Below are 18,029 nucleotides of genomic sequence, written 5' to 3'. Positions count from 1 at the left end.
ATATAACCCGAAATGGACTTAGACTTTTTTTTTTTTTTTTTTTTTTTTTTTTTTTTAGCTAGGATGAACATCAGTCAATAGGATCATTTCCCTGAAAGCAGGGAACAGTGACAATATTTCTTAAAGGTTAATCAATGAGAAGAAATCCTTTCCTAAATACAGTGCTGGCATACGTTTACATTCCACCCAAAAATGTATATCAGCTTGTCTGTTTGCAGGTTAAATGCTCATTTGATGTCTCATTTTCAATGACCTTTCACTGCTAATACAGTTCAACTGAAAGAAAACTAAATGCATACCCTTATTTAGTAAGAAAAAGATTGCTGGTAACAAAAAAATGGAACTCGCACTAAAATAGGAAAGCAAATATTTTGGGTCCAGACTTAAACACTTCTTCACCCCTGATGTAAATTGTGCATGCAATACTTCCATAGAGTAAGAAAAGAAATATGTTTGGCTGATTGGAAAGCATCTCACAAGCAGTTTTCCCTTTTGAAAATTTAATATAAAAAGCCTTTTTTCAGCCAATCCAAACTTTTATAACAAGACTGAAATGGTGAGGTTAAGGTTAAAACTTTCTGAGCTATTGATGTTCTGCTAGCTCTGTTTCATTTAAAAATACATCACAAGTTTGGCCTTGAATAAAATCTTTGGCAGACAGAAAAAACGACTGACAGCAGCAAACCTTCATTGAGCCCAATTTGTTGCATCCTGCATCCTATTATGCTAAAGCCTGGGCTTGTTCCCCGTCTTGGAAAATTGAGAAATTTAACATCTTTGCAAAGAAAACAGACAGAACAACAGGATCATGTTCTGTGAAGCTAACCTGGACCTGGTTTTGGGTTTTCTAATTCACACACAGTTATTTAATGTTTTGTTAAATAAAAATACATTAAATAATATATTTCAGATTAGAAAACTGTACACACAGATATTTGATAACATTGTTTTTTTGTGGCCATAGACTGCTTTGTTCCACAGTCTGATCAAAGAAAACTGATGTGATCCCGTTCCAGGCCTATAAATTTGTTGCATCTGGAAATGACATGCAATAACATCAACCGAATTATCTGAAGTTTGATCAAAATCAAATCTTGCATCAGCCATTTATGTCCGAGTTAACATTAGAGCCGATAAATAAGACACCAATAATATTAGGGAATTTAAATCCTTTGGCTCCTTTGTAGATGATTTGCTCAGAAATCCTGAGATTTGTTTAAATAAAGTAGTAACACTATACTAGACGTTACAAGCCAAAACCCTATTCACTTTTTGTGTAATTACTGGTGTTATGCGTGGTGACAAATGTAGAAGAAAAAAAAAGATAAAGTAATTGTGAAGTCCAAAAGGTCTGGTTTGGGGACCAGCAGATTTCTTCTTCTTATTGTAGCTGATGTGGTTCCACTGACTCCTTCTCCCAAGACCTAGAGATGAAGATCAGCCTCTTCAAGTCTGAGACTATAGTTCGCAATGGGAAAAAGGTGTATTGTCCCCTTCAGTTTGGAGATAAGTTCTTGCCTCACGTGTAGGTGTTCAAGTAACTTCCTTTTCACAAGTGGGGAGAGGATGCAGCGGCAGATCAATAGATATATTGTAGCAACTTCTACTGTAAAGCAGATGCTTCACCGGCCTGTTTGTGGTGAAGAGGGCCAACCCTTCTACCTTAACCTATGGTCATGAAATCTGGATAATGACAGAAAGGACAAGATATTGGACACAAGTGGCAGAAATTAGCTTTCTCCTGCAGGGTGGCCGGGCACTCCCTCAAAGCTGAGATATGCAAGCCATGCTGGATCCCATAGAATGGCTGAACACTTTTAATACATAAACTTTTAAACTCTTGGATTTCATCGCACAGTTTGAGCTGTGAGTGCAACGATTGGAAATATTGTCCAGTGTATGCCCAGCCTAACCTAGAACTACCTGGTTATGCATAACTGTATTCAGCATCAAAGTCTTTTGCAGGTGTCTGAGCACCAAAGACTTATTAATTTCTTCATGTTAATAAAGCTTTGTAATTGATGCTTTTTTCTGAATGTGAGCCTCTCCAGGTTGAATTATTGCATAAATGTGCTGATGAATAATAAATAAGTGAAAATGTAAACACAAAACTTGCTGAGGTGTTCCCTTAGAACTGTCAGGACTTTACCAAGGAGAATGCAATATGAAATGAAGGTGGAGTAATCAAAACCATGTGTTGAAGTCTTGATGTGTGAAATATGATGTAATTTGTTGATTTTATGTCACTCAGAGCAGCTCCAATGAAACTTCTTTTATAAAGACAATTTTATGTTTCTATATCTCTCCATAACAAACTCCTCCGAGCTTGTGCAATATTGTTCAAAACATTGTTTATCTACAGTTATGCTTCAACATAGGCAGGTATAATAAAATTAAAGCTGGAACAGAAAATCTAATATCTGTTGTAACATGTGAAAATGTCCACTGTGGACAGTTAAATGGGTGTATTGTTCATTTTTTTTAGAAATCCCAGTGTGAGAGAGCTGTCTCACAGTTTTATTATACAAAAACAAAATGTTATATTACACAATCACTGTGTCATATAAAACAAATCTCTCCTGGAAAAATACTGACTGAGAAAACTGGGAAATGCATGAACAGCAAAAAAAATGGGCATTTAGGGATTCTAGAGTAATGTTGTTGGAGACGTTTCAGGAACATTTCAGGCTTCATTGCTTCACTTACATATTTTTGACTAAACAAAAGGAGTTGGATTAACAACTATTTCCTTTTTTTTTACGCCTAATATAGTTAATCACCTGTCAATATAGTTAATCACCATAAAATAAGTCAAGGTTCTCAGTAAGGATGTAATGAGATATTGCAAGTTATCAATTAACCTAATGCTGATTGATCTTATCAATTAAGTAACGATTAATTTATAAGCAACCATTAAAACAAGAAACACAGTTTTCTTTTGTACAGTATCAAGATTTTTACTTTACACTCAGGTGATTCAGGCGTTTATCAAGTGTTTATATGAACAGAACTGCATAATATAATTTCTGCATCCTTGTCATTAAACAGAGTAAATAATCCAGACCGGACTTTGGAGTAATGGTGCCTTCATGCGGTATCGTAACTATGGTAAATACCAAAGGCTGACAGGAAAATTGTAAATTAACACCCACTCATGTCGTAATTTCCTCTGGAAAACTGGGAAAATTCTATAATACCATAGTTGCCGAGATGAGGCAAACTTTGACCTTTCAACATAGAGCAGAGAAACAGAAACAATTCTGCATAGTGAATACTGCATTGTTAAATGTCCTCTATCGTTAAGTTTGTAGCATTCACAATGCTGTGACATATATTTTCTAAAATATATCCTCATTTAGTAGTTAGTGAAATGATTGTTATTGTTTGATTTTATCAGTTGCTTGCTACCAGTCAGTCGATGCATTTGATGCACCCACTTCTTCCTGATGAGAAAATTAAACATCAGCATCAGGTTCTAGATGATGAGCTTAACTTTAACAGAAGGAGAAATTATGAAAATATATTTAAGCCACATAAGAACAGTCTTGCCATTTCATTTCCTTATACATACACACTTTCCTACAGAAGGAAACAGAGCAACTTGATCAATTTTTTTGGATGCAAAACCTCTTCTTAACCAACTGTTCTTTACCATCTCCAATAGTTTAATATCCTGCAACATATAAATCTATTCATACTAAAAAGACCGTAAAAGGCTTTGACTTAAGATGAGTCTCATCACAGTGATAATGTCTCAATGGGGAAAGACAGTCTTGACTACAGGAATGTTTTACAGCCCTCCAAAAATATATCTGCAGCTCAGCTTTCATTTGTCTGTAAGTGCAGCCAGCAAGCAGCACACAGCGCTCAGGGCTGCAGCAGACGTGTTGGCTTAAACTGTACAACAGGCCCGAATGACAGGGAGTTTGTCAACCATAGGAGGAAATCAATCACAAATGATCTCAGGCTAGGAAACAAACATGAATGACAGGCAGCAAAGAAAAAAAACAACAACAGGGAAGCTTAAGAAGTGCTCCCATGAAATATGTATGCAAACATGACATTTCATGGAGATAAACGGCTTCATCTTTTCTCTGCAGCTTCACTGGATGAAGGACAGAGTGTAAGGACAAAGTGTTTGTGCACAAGGAAATAGTCCCTAACGGTTGATATCTATATCATTTAATGAAGTGAGACCAAAATAATTGTGCTTATAAATCTAAAACCTTTTAGTTAATCCTTTACACTGTTCAGAAAAATATGACTCAAGTTCTTTACATTTCCGCTCCTAGTTTCCTGTTAAAGGATTGTGAAACACGTCTAATTAGAAAGTATAAACAATATCTAACCAATGCAAATATTTATTAAAGCTTTGTGGGTTTAATAACATCAACCACCAAAAACATTTTTTTAATCCCACGACCACTCTGTCACTTGAACTGCAAATCCTCTCTGTATTAATCTTAAAACATAGAATCTTTGAGAAAAATCCCTTTGGAAAATTCATTTATTCTTGTTGCAAAACCCTTGTGGATTACAAGCATTGCTGGGGATCTACAGTCTTGAAGGTCAACTTTCATCTTTTCCTACACACAGATTGTTCTGCAGGACGTTATTGGGGTGATGCTCCTCTCTGCTTTCCTGGTTTACATGCATTGCTTTGTAAAATCATTCATACTCCCTGAACTTTTGTCATGTTGCAATCTGTAGCAAGGACGCAGCATGTTTCTTAACACCTTATATCCCATGCCCTTGAAGAAAACCAAATGCGATTAAAATTAACCCAATTAATTCACAGAGTCCATATGTATGTCCTCTAATCGCAGTGTAAAACCGCTTTTGCATGAAGGCCTCAAAGGGATTTTTAGCAAACACAAGTCAACAAAGAGCCTTTTAAAGACCAAAGAACAAAGCTGGCACTGAGTACTCTTAGTAAGTCTTGTCTCATTTCTGCCTGCATCATTACCAGGATGCACATCCATTTCAGATGAGCTGTTCACTGAATAATTTCTCAAAACCAGTCAAGACCAAACCTGCAAGATATTTTGTTTTTACTTCACATTAATGTCAAACTCCAGTTTGTATCTATGACACCAATTAAGTTTTTCTTACTTCACATGTTTTCTAATTTTTTACCTTAAAGAATGAATAAAACAAGATGCATGAGAAATGTTTTCCAGTGCACATATATATATAAATGGTTTCCCATCTGTAAAACATGCAGAAAGAGAACGGTAAGTGAGTTAAATCCTCCACCTGCCTGCAGCTAATGCTAAGTCTGTTCATATTACAGAGCGTATGCACCCCTTCTGAGTCTGACAGCACATGTACACAACCATAGAAAAGCTGCTGTACAGATCTATGTTGAGTAGTACAAATGTTATCAGGAACATTGTTTTCTTGACTTTTCATTTACATACTTGCAGATTTTCTGTGTAAATGTCTACTACAAAAAGGAAAACTTCACTTAGGAGGTAGTCTGCCTATAGAAGCATTTAACATCCTCCATTAGCTGATACAAATTAAAAGATTCGTGTGCAAATAAAAGCAAATTACAAAAGAAAATAAAGGAGGGCTTAACTTTTTTGAAATGCTATTGCTGCTTTCATTCTATTTAACAGAACTATCAAATCTACGCTGAGAAGTTAATAACAGATAATCATTCATTTTAAGACGAGAGTTAAGTTAACTTGAGGAAATCTGGGCTGTTTTCTTCATGTTTTTTTGGTGAAAGATATAAGGGTTACACAGCTGAAGGTGATCATTTTTTGCACATCATGAAGCGTCTCTTCCCAGCACTTCCCTCCTTCATTTATCTCAATCAGCCCTGATGACCGTGACACGTAGGTATGCATGCTGCAAAAAGAAAAAAAAAAAAAGAAAGTCATCCTTTCCACAAACGCGGTGGTAATAATGAATTTTCGGCAAGTCAGAAGCCCCGTGGGGGACACACATCAAGGCAAACGTCTGACAAGGATGAACTGATGATGAATAAATGAACATCTTCCACGGGCTTCAGCTCTAGTGTAGCACTTTTGGCCCTGTTGATAATTAATTCCCATGATTCCACAGTGAGCGTCGTGACTGCTCTTTTTTTTTTTTTTGGGTTTGGGGGGGGTTTAAGCAGGCAACAAAAAGTTAAATGTAGCTCCTCCTCATTTGAGACTCACTGTTTTCCCTAAATATTGTGCTGTTTCTACTGAATTTCATCCTCAGGGAACAGAGCACTGGTGTCATGAGCCTCAGCACAAACAGTTGGCATCATTACACAAAAGAAACCCACAAGGAGCTTCACTTAAATGTTTCTTCAAACCTCTCAAGCTGTATTATTTCTCAATTTGCTTCAGCGATGTCAATTTCACAGACATAATTCTAAGCAGATTTCCTATTGTGCTCAAATCAATCCAGTGCAATCCAGGGAGTCATCCTGTCTGAGGTAAGGATGGGCTGGAGGATTTAAAAAGTAAAACTTCCAGAACTGCTAATCATTTTTGCGATACAGTAGCTATAATTTAAGGTTTTGGTTGGGTTTTTTTTTTTCAATTAAATACCAGAGTAAGTTGTGTTGTACAATATTTGGAAAGTATGACATTCAGTCCGAACATGTGATATATTGCTCTTATTGATACTCAAACAACATCCACAAATCAATACATTGAACAGATCTAAAGGAAACAAAACTTACAAAAGAATTATCAATTCTGACCAAAAAAAAACTTCACAATATATGTATACAGCCCACCCCCCCCCAAAAAAATAGAGGTAGAATCAACTAAAAATGAGGGGTGCACAGTTTCACTGAGTCCCCATCTTTAAAAAGCCTGATTCTGACTGATACAGGTTTATTGTAATAACTGACATCAGTTGTTTCAACATCACAAGACACATTCAATATTTCAATCTTATCTTACTAAAAGGCATTAAGCAGTACCCGTGAAAGAATAAAAAAGTGAGAAATTACAGCTCTCAAATATAAATCAAAGTTTAGCCTGTTGATTTTTGTAGACCTTTGCAGACATAGAAAAGATATGTGGAAAACACCAGTTTCAGTGTCAGCCGATCACCGATCTCCCACAATTAAGGAAATCGAGGCGGATAAATAGATGGGGAAAACTAGAAAAAAAGAACAGGGGAGTTTGATTCACTGAGTGGAGTCATTTTAGAGGATTATAAGCAGAGGAATAACTACTAATACTGAGAAAGCTCACAATCAATCACAAGTAACCACTAGAAAACAAACCCAAAACTAAACAAGCCCAGATTATCATGACATTAGGAATGTCAACGAAGGAGCCTGGTTCTCTTATCCACACACAATTATATAGATGCACCAATCACATTTTAACCAGCAGGTTTTTATTTTTCCAAAAAGTCTGGCTTCATGATCCAGGCGTGTCTTATTCATTTTTATTCATTCTGGGGAATTAAATAATACAATCAATTGATGTATTACTATTGAACATTTCAATGTGTTTTGGAACACGCCCAAATTTTCCTCATTACTTTTTTCATTTTCAATCATCACAGAACCCACACCCCTCTGCCAGATAAGACAGTTCCCTAATTCCTGTTATATATATATTAATTTCCTATAAATATGATCACTGAGGCTTAGAATGAATGAAACCCTCATTTATATGTTTTATAAACATGTATTTCTAAAAGAAATACTAACTTATAATCTGCATGATCATTGGAAAGGTGCCCCTCTCCAAGGAGACACAAGACGAGCCTGGCTGTATGGAGAGGCGGTAATGGAAAGTTTAGTGGATGGAAAATGTGCTGCAGAAGAACGCAAAGTTAGATGATTTCATGTTGCCATGAAACATAATGGTTACTAACCTTAAAATAAATCATTTGCTGCAGGTCCCTTAAAAGATGCCATGGTTTTTGTTTTAACATAAACATGGGCGGTTCTAGACAGGGGCCAACGGGGGCCAGTGCCCCTGTAGATCATGTCCTGACCTCTGTACTAAAGACATAATACTAAGAGAAATTCTAATTATTATATGCGCTGGAGCAGACATGGTTTCTGATAGATCCTTTGGATCTATAAAAAATTTTTCTTTGAAAAATGTAGTTTTACTAATCATTTAAAAACAATAAGGTGATAGCTTCAGTGATAGATAGGATCCCAGTTTTTATCTGTTGTTTATTTTTTAAACAAATAAGAAAAAATACTTAACTTTTACAGCTGAATTTATCAGTCTGTCTTGAGTTCTATTTCTGATTTTATAGAAAACTATAATTTAAACTTACTCTTTTAATATATGCCTATTTTTTTTTCCTTTTTTTTTTTTTTTTTTTTGCTTCATGCTTTTCTATGCCTCCATGAAAACACACGCTGGCCCCCTGGTACATCTGGTCTAGAACCGCCACTGACAGTAAATAAACAGCATGCATCAACTTACTCCATTTACGTACATCAGAGAATATGCATAGCTGCTGATACACTTTAAAGCAGAAAATGTAGTCTAAGATGATGCACACGAAGCAGATGATTTTTCGTTTCTCTTACCTTCTGCAGAGGGAAACTTTTCACAGATCAACCAGCTGACAGTCAAAATCTGAAGTGCTGTCAGAATAAACTTTACACTCTTCTTGGTCTGGTTTCTCATGATGCTGAAGCGTCTCTACAGCAGCCCAACCATCATACAACCCCAAATCCGACAACAGCTGATATTCAACAGCCCCCCCTAAATAAGTAGAAAGGGACTTCCTGAAATTTGATCAAGTGCGTCTGCGAGAAGCGCGTCAGGGAATCCTGATAATAACAGCTGCTTTAACTCAGCGCGTCTGTGGCCATTCAGCGAGGGATCCACAGGGAGAGGAGCCTCCTGACGGGGATTAATAGAAATGGGGAAGGAGATGTTGTAAAGAGAGGAAAACATTAGGAGATACACAAGCTTCTTCTGTCTTAGTCGCCCACTGGTATGAGATTTAATTTCCAAGCAGAAACTGCTGAGAAGTGTTGCCTTTTGAACAGAGACCATGTGCTTCTGAGAGCAGCCTCTGCTTGGTTATAAGTGACACATCTGCGTCAAGTCATTTATAAGGCAAGCGCAATATCCGGTTTGAATTTTCAAAGTAAAATCTTGAATTGTTGGTATTATTTCTTTTTCGATTAAAACTAGACATTTATATATATATATATATATATATATATATATATATATATATATATATATATATATATATATATATATATATATATATATATATATATATATATATATATATATATATATATATATATACAGATTACTTGTATAAAAGAAACAATTTATATGAGCTTATTTTTAAATTTGCTCCTACATATTTTGATATTTTTTGTTGGAATTGATTTGTCCACATTAGATTAAAAGCACTCCCTCTGGAAAACCACTATTTTTAATGTAATAATCTGAGTTCATAACAAGTATTTTATTTAAACTGTGTTCAATATATAAAGAAATCTATAAAAGTAAGAAGAAAAAATACGACAGCTTAAACCTGGTTTTCTGCCAACCCTTTCAAGGATTGTTTCCAGGTTCAGTTTTTTTTTTCTTTTTTTCCAAACATCTTTACATGTTCATCTTTCAGGTCTATTTGTAATTTCCTAGAATCTTAAAAAGATGTTATGGTTAGACAAAATCAATCTTTAGCCTTTCTATGTTATTCCAGAGGGTAAACTGCAATCAAACATGGATAAATATGTAGAACTAACCTTAAAAATAATGCCAAATTTTGTATATTCAGCTTGTTTGCATTAATTTCTCTCAACAAAACTGTCCTTTCCCATAATAAGCATGTAATAATTGAGTTGAAATACTTAACATAAATGTTGTTTGTTCACCCAACAAATAATTATTATGTTGGACTTACCCATTGTAATTGAGTAAAAGTAACACCAATACCTTATGTTGAACCAGCATATTTGCATTAATGTCAATCAAAACAAAAAATCTTGCTAAATTACCATATATTGATTAGATGGAAATACTTTCCATCATTTTTTTATGTTCATCCAACAAATCGTTTTTTTTTTTTGAGTGTATGTCTAATATGTTATCACATCATAGAAAAAGAAACAACAACAACAAAAACTTTACTTATCATGAAATATGGTGATGGCAGCTTTGTTGTCAAGGGTTACGTTTCTTCAGATAAAAATAAAAAATGATTTCAAGCTTGGTAAAATCCTGGGAACCTCTAATGTCATAAAATGTCACTGATAATAAGCAGACAACGCATAACCATTATTATTTGCAGTAATACCATGGGTAAATGCCACAAACAGCAAAGCAATGACTTCATTGGAGGTAAAAATTAAAGCTTTAAAGTCTTTCAATTCTTTGTGATGTTATAGGAAAAGGGGCCTTGAGAAAAAAAAATCCTTAGATTTCTTATAGATTTGTATGGAAGAGGATTAGGGCCACTGAAAATATTAAAAAAGTTAACTGATTTTTAAATTTTATTTCAGTATAATATGGGAAAAATGTCAGAATTCTGACTTTAATCTCAGATTTTTGACTTTTTTCTAGAAATACTGACTTTAATCTCAGAATTCTGTCCATGAAGGAATATATCGTAGTACGGAAGAGGATTAGGGCCACTGAAAAGAAAAAAAGGTTTACTGATTTTTAAATGTTATTTCAGATTAATATGGGGAAAAAGTCAGAATTCTCAGATTAAAGTCAGAATCCTGACTATTTTCTCATATCATACTGAATTTAATTTATTTAAGAATCAGTTAGCTTCTCTACATTTTATCAGTGGCCCTTATCCTCTTCAATAGTTTGGATAAATCTAGCATGAAGAAATAATGTAAGCTTAAATCTCAGTGTTTGAGGTGTTTACAGACTAAAACCAAGGGTAAACAACAGTGAGTGTAAATGCTATTGAAAAAAACGTGGTTGTTGTTGCTTTTTTATGTTTTGCAAAAGAAACAAAGTTGGGTTGTTTCTTTTTAGCACTTGGCATGTCCTACGTTTCAACCTTTATTTTGAAGAGAACAGTGCACTTAAGTTCCATAATTTTTCTTGATATTACTATGTTAGCTTTACTAATACAGCTCCACCTCATGCTCAATGCAGATCTATAACATGAATATTTAGCATTAAACATTTCAGAAAAGCATCTGTTAATTATCTTATATCTTGGCTATATCATATATTTATTCATTCGTGCTATACTCACACATTTAAGCATTTTTTAAACAAAAATGGCAAATAAATAAGAGGTTACACCCTGAACCAGTCAATTTAATTAAGACAGAAACATTTATTTATACTGTTTTCCCGGACACAATGTGATATACAAGGAAATCGTGATAGAATAAAATAAAAAATTGTCCTTTGTTTTTATCTTTCTTAATCAAAATCAATTCTGGCAAACAATTATGTTGTTAACTGTGACTCCTTGATGGGCAAAACTGGTGTAGTAGGTTTGTTCTTTTCTTTCTTTCCAATAATGCCTATATTTAGACATTATTCTTCTGTGTTTTATTACATAGTCCTAATATTTTTGTCTACTTATATCCCAACAATGGAACCATTTTTTAAATAAGCTTTATTCGAATTCCACTTTTTAGATTACAGTTATATTTTAATAAACTGCACTAAATTGAAAACTTAATCATTAATCCAGCAATCTATATGAATGTATGTTAGTTTCATAATGTGTTATTAAACTTTAAAACAAGTTTAGCTCTTATTCTTTTATAATCCAGGTCCAGGATCTTATTGAATTCCCCATTTCTCTGAGCATATTGCCTGCAGATCAAAACACTCCCATTTAAATATGCAGAGTTGAGGACAGAAACCTATTACGAAACAAAGACTCGATTCAGCTGTAATGTCCCCTGACACTGAGAAGAGGTTACATTCCTTCATCCAGAGGCTGATCGCTGACACTGGACGTTACTCCTCAGGCATTCTATTTGCCTATTTATTGAGAAATGGGGAAGACAGTCATGGATTTTCCCCACATCCGACTGTGAAGGATTATGAATGTTCTGTCTTGCAGCCCTGTTTAGCATCACATGAAGTCATGTGAAGTGACAGTGGGAGATGTTATGAGGTAATCTGGATAGAAAAGGCAAATTGCACTTAAGTACCCAGAGCAGCAGATAGAATTGTAAAACTGTGACATTTGTAGATGCAACTCTCCTGCATGAATTAACCATATGCAAACAGGTGCAGTTAAGATGTTTATTTTATGTAAGAGGAATGAAAGCAGAGTCTGAGTTGACAGCCAGACTCCTGGGATTTAGTCTGAGGGAGAGAAGCTTAAGGGATTTCTGAGAGTACCAGGTGAGCTTTGATGGGATTATTTCCTACCTCTGAAGAGATGCAACAGTCTCAAGAGAGGTACTGGTAATTCCAGGGACAGTTATGGTTGGTGGTGGAGAAGTCGTTAGGACTGTTTGGTTAGTCCTTTTTTAGGTCTAGCAGCCTAGCTCTCGAGAAGCGAACAAGCAGGTGCAAGTTGTTGTATTAAAATTGTTCAAAGGGCCAGCGGTGAGTTCTCATTAAGGTCAAGGAGCTAGTCAGGAAACCAAGAAACATAAAGAAGCACAGATTGTTTGGATTTCTTTAAAACCACTTAGCAAGAAGGGCTGGAATACGGAAACCTGGATCGACAATCTTGTAGCAAATGGGAGTTTAGTTGGGTTTAATATGGCTTGATAAAACCTTTACAGGTTGTAAGGTTGTTTTTTGTGGACTGTAAAGAATGCAACAACTTTGGACAAGAGTTTTAAAGGCTTATTGAACACAAGGAGACGTTTCTTTAGGATTTGGATCAAGATTCTAATGGAGTAGAAAAGTGGGTGGTTAGTTGTTGATACCGAAATGTTCTGAGATTGCTTTGAGATAGACAAGAATGGAGACCTAAGGGTTGCAACCAGGCTTTTAGAAAGCAATGCATACGGCCGTACATTGTATGCCTTTTACTAAAACTATATCAAATTGTACATATATTTTCCCCCTGGAAACTTTGCTCAAATTTTCAAACTTTCACAAGCAGCAGATATTGGAACATTTAAATTTTTGCTGCTCAACGTGCCACATCGACCAATCTGGGAAGCTGCTCGGGGAGCTGTCAGGGAGACAGACAGTGGTGCTGAAGCAGACAGCTATTGTCACTCCACTGAAAACTGTTTATTAACACCTAAATTAACTTAGTATATCGAAACCTGCTAGCAAAATATTATGAAAGTAAGCTGCAATCCAATTCAAAATGCAGAAAATAGCCTTTTAGAGAGTAAATTTCCTAGTGGAGCATACTCCAGGACCCCCTCCCTATGCCATGCAGAGCCTAAAGATGTGATACACCAAGATGTACACCCTATGCAGTATTCTTAGCTAAAAGCCTGGTTGCAGTTGTAGATTTTTAGAGAGTTAAAGGGTGGACAGTCAGGTGAGTAAGCAGCGGAAGGTCATAGGTTATCCAGATATCAGTTTCCAGGATGGTTGCCAGAGAAGCAGAAAGAATGTCAGGAAGTAGTGTCCAGAGAGACGCTGGGAATGAGAAAGCCACAACCAAGAGCCCATGGTCAGGACATCAACAAGGAATCAGGTTTCTCTTGCAATTTGATTCTGGGTTTTTTCATTTTTTCAAATTACAGACTTAAAGAAATTTACCAATAATCTCTTAGTGGCTAAATGGTCATGGGCCCTGATCGATCTTATAGCTCTTGTAAAATCTGTAGGTCATCATAGATCTGTTCTCTTTTCTCCATAGCTCTTGAGCCAATTTTCAAATCATAAAAGAAACCAAACAAGTTATTCCAACCTGTCTGTAAAGTTCGGTGATGACTTTATCAATTCACCTTTATCTGATCGTGTCTATTAATCTGGTTAAATGGTATTTTTGCTGTTTCTTTCACTTTTTGTGATGCTTAATGTTTCCTATCTATTGATGTATGTCTTTTTTCAATGGAAATATGTTTAACTATTTTGAATTCCTGTATGGAACTTTGCATTGTCGTGTATGTGAATTGTTTAGTATTAGTTTTCAGAAAACAAGATTTTGTTTTTATTTTGTGCTATTGCATGTTTTCATCACAAGAGGCAGGGCAAGGGACAAATATAAATGAAAAGCAGCAGCTTATGTTAAGTGGCTCTGGCGGTTTTAAAGGATTTGTGTGGATTTCCCTCTTGGAAAAGCAGATGTCACGTTTTATCAAATTAGTTGATATTCGAGGAAACAAAACAACAAAGTGTACGACAAATTAAGCAATCTTAAGATGCGTTTTGATGTTTCCATCTGTATTCACAGCCATCATAGGTCACCCTACTCTTATTTTATCCAAATTGCAGAAAGTAAATTAGTGATTGCTTCTTTAAAGAAACATTTCTGAAACAATAAAACAATTACATGAATGACTAAAACGCTTTACAAAGAAGTTGTCTTAATTAGTCATTCTTCTTGGTGTTCTGCAGCAAGAAAAACTCACAAACATGTTCCACAAGGCTGAGATTTTGCACACAGAACTGGAGTTTGGGTATCTGGCTCCTCTTGTAGGATCCTCTGTATCCTGCAGCTTTGTCTGTGTTCTCGCCCACAGCAGTTTGTGTATGTTTGTGTGATTGGTGTCACTACCACTGCTAGTGAATTGCCTTTTGTTTCACTCTCATAACCTCAGCACAATGGCACAGTTCAGGATTCTGGTTCATAATGAGAGACAGAGTGTGTCTGATGTGTGAAAAACAGAAATAAAAAAATAAGCGTTATTAAAATCAAGTCCAAATTTTTTATTTATAAATAGAGCACAAAATAATGTCAATTTAAGTGCTTTAAAATAATCTTTGTGTAAGTGGTTTTTAGCTTTCAATGCATTTTGTGGCACAGGGAAACCCTTTGACAACAGTGACCTCTTGTGGTATAACAGAATTATTACCATGAAAAGAAAAAATAAAGGCAAATTTTCACTTTTTTAATGTTTCTTTCGAAATGGAGCAAGAGCTATATCCAAAAGATAAAAGATAATAATATAAAAAAAAAAATCATAGCAAAAAAATGTATAGTATCTTGTGGTAAACACCAGTCCAGTAGGTGAATGCACCACATGCATTTACTTGCACATGAATAAGAGCTCTGACATTTTTTAAATAATATTTAAAAGCATCGTGAACACCAATGGACAAGGCAGTCAGAAATAAAGTTGCAGAAGTTTAAATCAGAGTTTGGTTCCCAGACAACTTTCCCAGCTTGGAAAGTGTGACAGATGGTTCTTGCTGGTGAATATTCTCAATCATCCAGGTCATAGTCATTCCAAAAAAGAAAAAAAAAAACAATCCACTGGACTTTGTTTCCAAGTTGGAAGACGTTTCACTTCCCACTCAGGAAGCTCTTTCAATTCATAATGTCAGAAATAGCATTGGGTTTGAAGCTATATAGAGTGGACAAAAAACAAAGCCTTTTTTTGGCTTAGAAAACATGGACATTTAATTGGACTAATGGGTCCACCCCTTTGGAATGGGCAGTCATTTGGGTTCTTTGATAGCTGTTCGATGTCTCTGAGTGCTGTTATATCCATTGTCTGGATATATAGTGAGATTTATTGCCTGCTTACCAAGAATGACCAGTGAGTCCAACCAAACTTAGGGGCCACGGAGGAGAGATTTAAAGTCAAGAAACAGTCCAGAAGTCCACAAAATCTTTGGACAAGCTAAAGAGGGCAAGAGCTTAGAAGGGATAATTAGTGGACAGAAATCTGCCCTTCATGCAAAAAAAAATTACTAAAAGAAACTATTGAAGAAGCCTAAGAAATTTGCATTTGCAGCAAATAGGTGGAGGAAGATACTCTGGTCAGATGAAAGTAAGATTGAATTTTTCGATCCATATGGAAAATTATTACTACACATCTTTCTGAACAGATGTATCACCATGTTCCACCCTGAACAGTAGAGCATAGTAGTGACAGCATCATGCTCAGATTTTCTTCAGCAGGAACATGAAAACTGGTCAAAACATATTGGATAAGATGGATGGTGGTAAATACCACACATAAAGAAATGAGAGAGCTGTTGAGTTCTATATCTTTGGTAAATACAGACTAAAAAAATGCAAACTAAGATGTATATTTGTAAAAACTTTTGCAATTTAAGCCATTTAACCCTTTATTGTTATTTTTTTTTTTCAATTTTGTGTTGTATCCTTTATGGTTGTTTCAGAAAACTTGGAAAAAATAATCTGACATTTCAAGGAAAATCTGCAAAATCTGAAAGTAAAAATATTAGTGTTATCCATCCATTTCCCATTGCCCATCCATCAGGGACACAGGGGTTCCTGTTTCCAGCAGCATTTTTATTATTATTGTTATTATTACATCTCAATGTGTAAAACCGGTATTTCTGTTTAACCAGAATAAAAGCTTCCATGGCATTTAAAGCTGTTATTTACTGAGGCGGCATTGTTAAAAAAGGAGAAAAAAGCTGTGTTATTAGCACATAATGCCTTTAACACCAACCATTACTACAGCTAGGAGGTCTCTGTGAGTTTAATGGACCCCACAAAAGGAAGGTGGGTTGTTAACCTGCTCAACTGCCTGTGGGCCATTTACACAGTTAATGTTCTGCCAGAGTCTTACATGTGTCTCAGTGAGAAAGTGAATTGCTGTCATGTAAAGCTTTGGGCATTAATCAAAGTGATTTTCTAAGTAATTTCTTCACATTTGTCATAAATGGTGCTGCAAAAAGAGATGAGTCACTGTGCCAGCTCACATGGGATGGGTGTGTTTAAGTCACTAATTGTTGTCAGGTTTCATACACTCTGCTTATTAAAATCAACTTGTATTTTTTATACAATTATATAATTCTGCTTCAGAAATGCAGAGTTATAACATATGATGAACATCTTCCTTACTTTGTTAATGTCAGGATCTATGGAGTTTTGGAAAGGACCCAGATGCAGAGCTGAAGAGGCAGAGATGATTTCTTGCAATACTTAATGAAGTTTTGTGAAAGAAACAGAAGCCATTATCCGGAATCGATAGACAAGAAACTCAGGAACCAAAAACTAGGAGACACTTTAGACTTGGACATGACTTAGACAACTTTTATTATAATTTTCAATAGACAGAATGTATACAAAACAAACTTTTGTTTTGTAAAGGTTTCATGACATTTCATGACAGGGAGGAAATGAGAGGAATAAACCTCAGGAATGAGGAGAGTCCAGCAAACAATAACTGCAGAGGAGGAGTATATATGATGAAGAGAACAGTAAAGGGACTAATAAACTGATTGGAAGCAGGTGTGGACAGAGGGACCTGGAAGGGAGCTTGGGAAAGGAGACTAGCTTAAAGGAGCAACTGAGAGTAAAGAAATACAAGAGTGACATAAATCAAAGTTTTACTGAAAACTTAAAAAGCAAACTTAAACAGAACCAAAAAGTCAAGAAAAGGCAGAATGACTCGAGTTACTACCTCTATTCTCTTTCCCACTTTAACGAGTTACCAAAAAGGGGCCCTAAACCTATTAATGAAACTCTATTGCAGTCTGATCTACCTGTAGTAGTAAAATATCATTCCATTATTGGTACCTACTGTAAGGTACTATAATTGGGTAACCTGACTATCTGATCTAATTTTTCTTTCGTATGGTGTCAGTTAACACTGTTAATGTAGCATCACATCTGATCAAGACTTTTAAAAACATTGCAAATATATGTGGTGAGATTTTTTTTATTTTCCCTTCCAAATAATTTTATACTGGTTAAAATAAATCAGATCAATCTGTAGTTAATTATAAAAAAATTGAAATGCATATTTAAATGTAAAAAAAATCTATAAATGTAAACATTTTGATCTAGAGAACTTTTATTACCATTTTGTACACACAAACTGTATACAAAACATTTCATTACAGGTTTTAGACAGTGAATGAGCAGCAGCTTAGCATTAAAATGAACATTTCCATTTCATAAAGAGCAACAGTGATCAAATGTAAACAGTGGGGGAGAAAAAAAACATGGTGCAAAATTGATATGGAACTTCAGAGCATTGCAAGGCAAATATATATGGTGCAAATATGCAGCATTTT

At 35.3% G+C, this 18,029-nt stretch overlaps 1 protein-coding gene across 1 annotated transcript in view; it reads right to left on the bottom strand.

Moving 5' to 3' along the window:
* The window catches only part of LOC119781928 (disintegrin and metalloproteinase domain-containing protein 12), a 127,106-nt gene extending 118,089 nt beyond the window's left edge, over window positions 1–9,017 (bottom strand). The window contains exon 1 of the mRNA XM_038282572.1: window positions 8,519–9,017. Within this exon, the coding sequence (XP_038138500.1) occupies window positions 8,519–8,618 (100 nt within the window). The 5' untranslated portion in view covers window positions 8,619–9,017. The remainder of the gene's footprint in view (window positions 1–8,518) is intronic.
* Window positions 9,018–18,029: the final 9,012 nt, after the last annotated feature.

This window comes from Cyprinodon tularosa, unplaced genomic scaffold (assembly GCF_016077235.1).
Source record: "Cyprinodon tularosa strain WSP-4 unplaced genomic scaffold, ASM1607723v1 ctg185, whole genome shotgun sequence".
NCBI classification, from domain to species: Eukaryota; Metazoa; Chordata; class Actinopteri; order Cyprinodontiformes; family Cyprinodontidae; genus Cyprinodon; species Cyprinodon tularosa.
The sequence above is the reverse complement of the archived record's forward strand: the minus strand, read 5'-3'. Positions and strand labels throughout refer to the sequence as shown.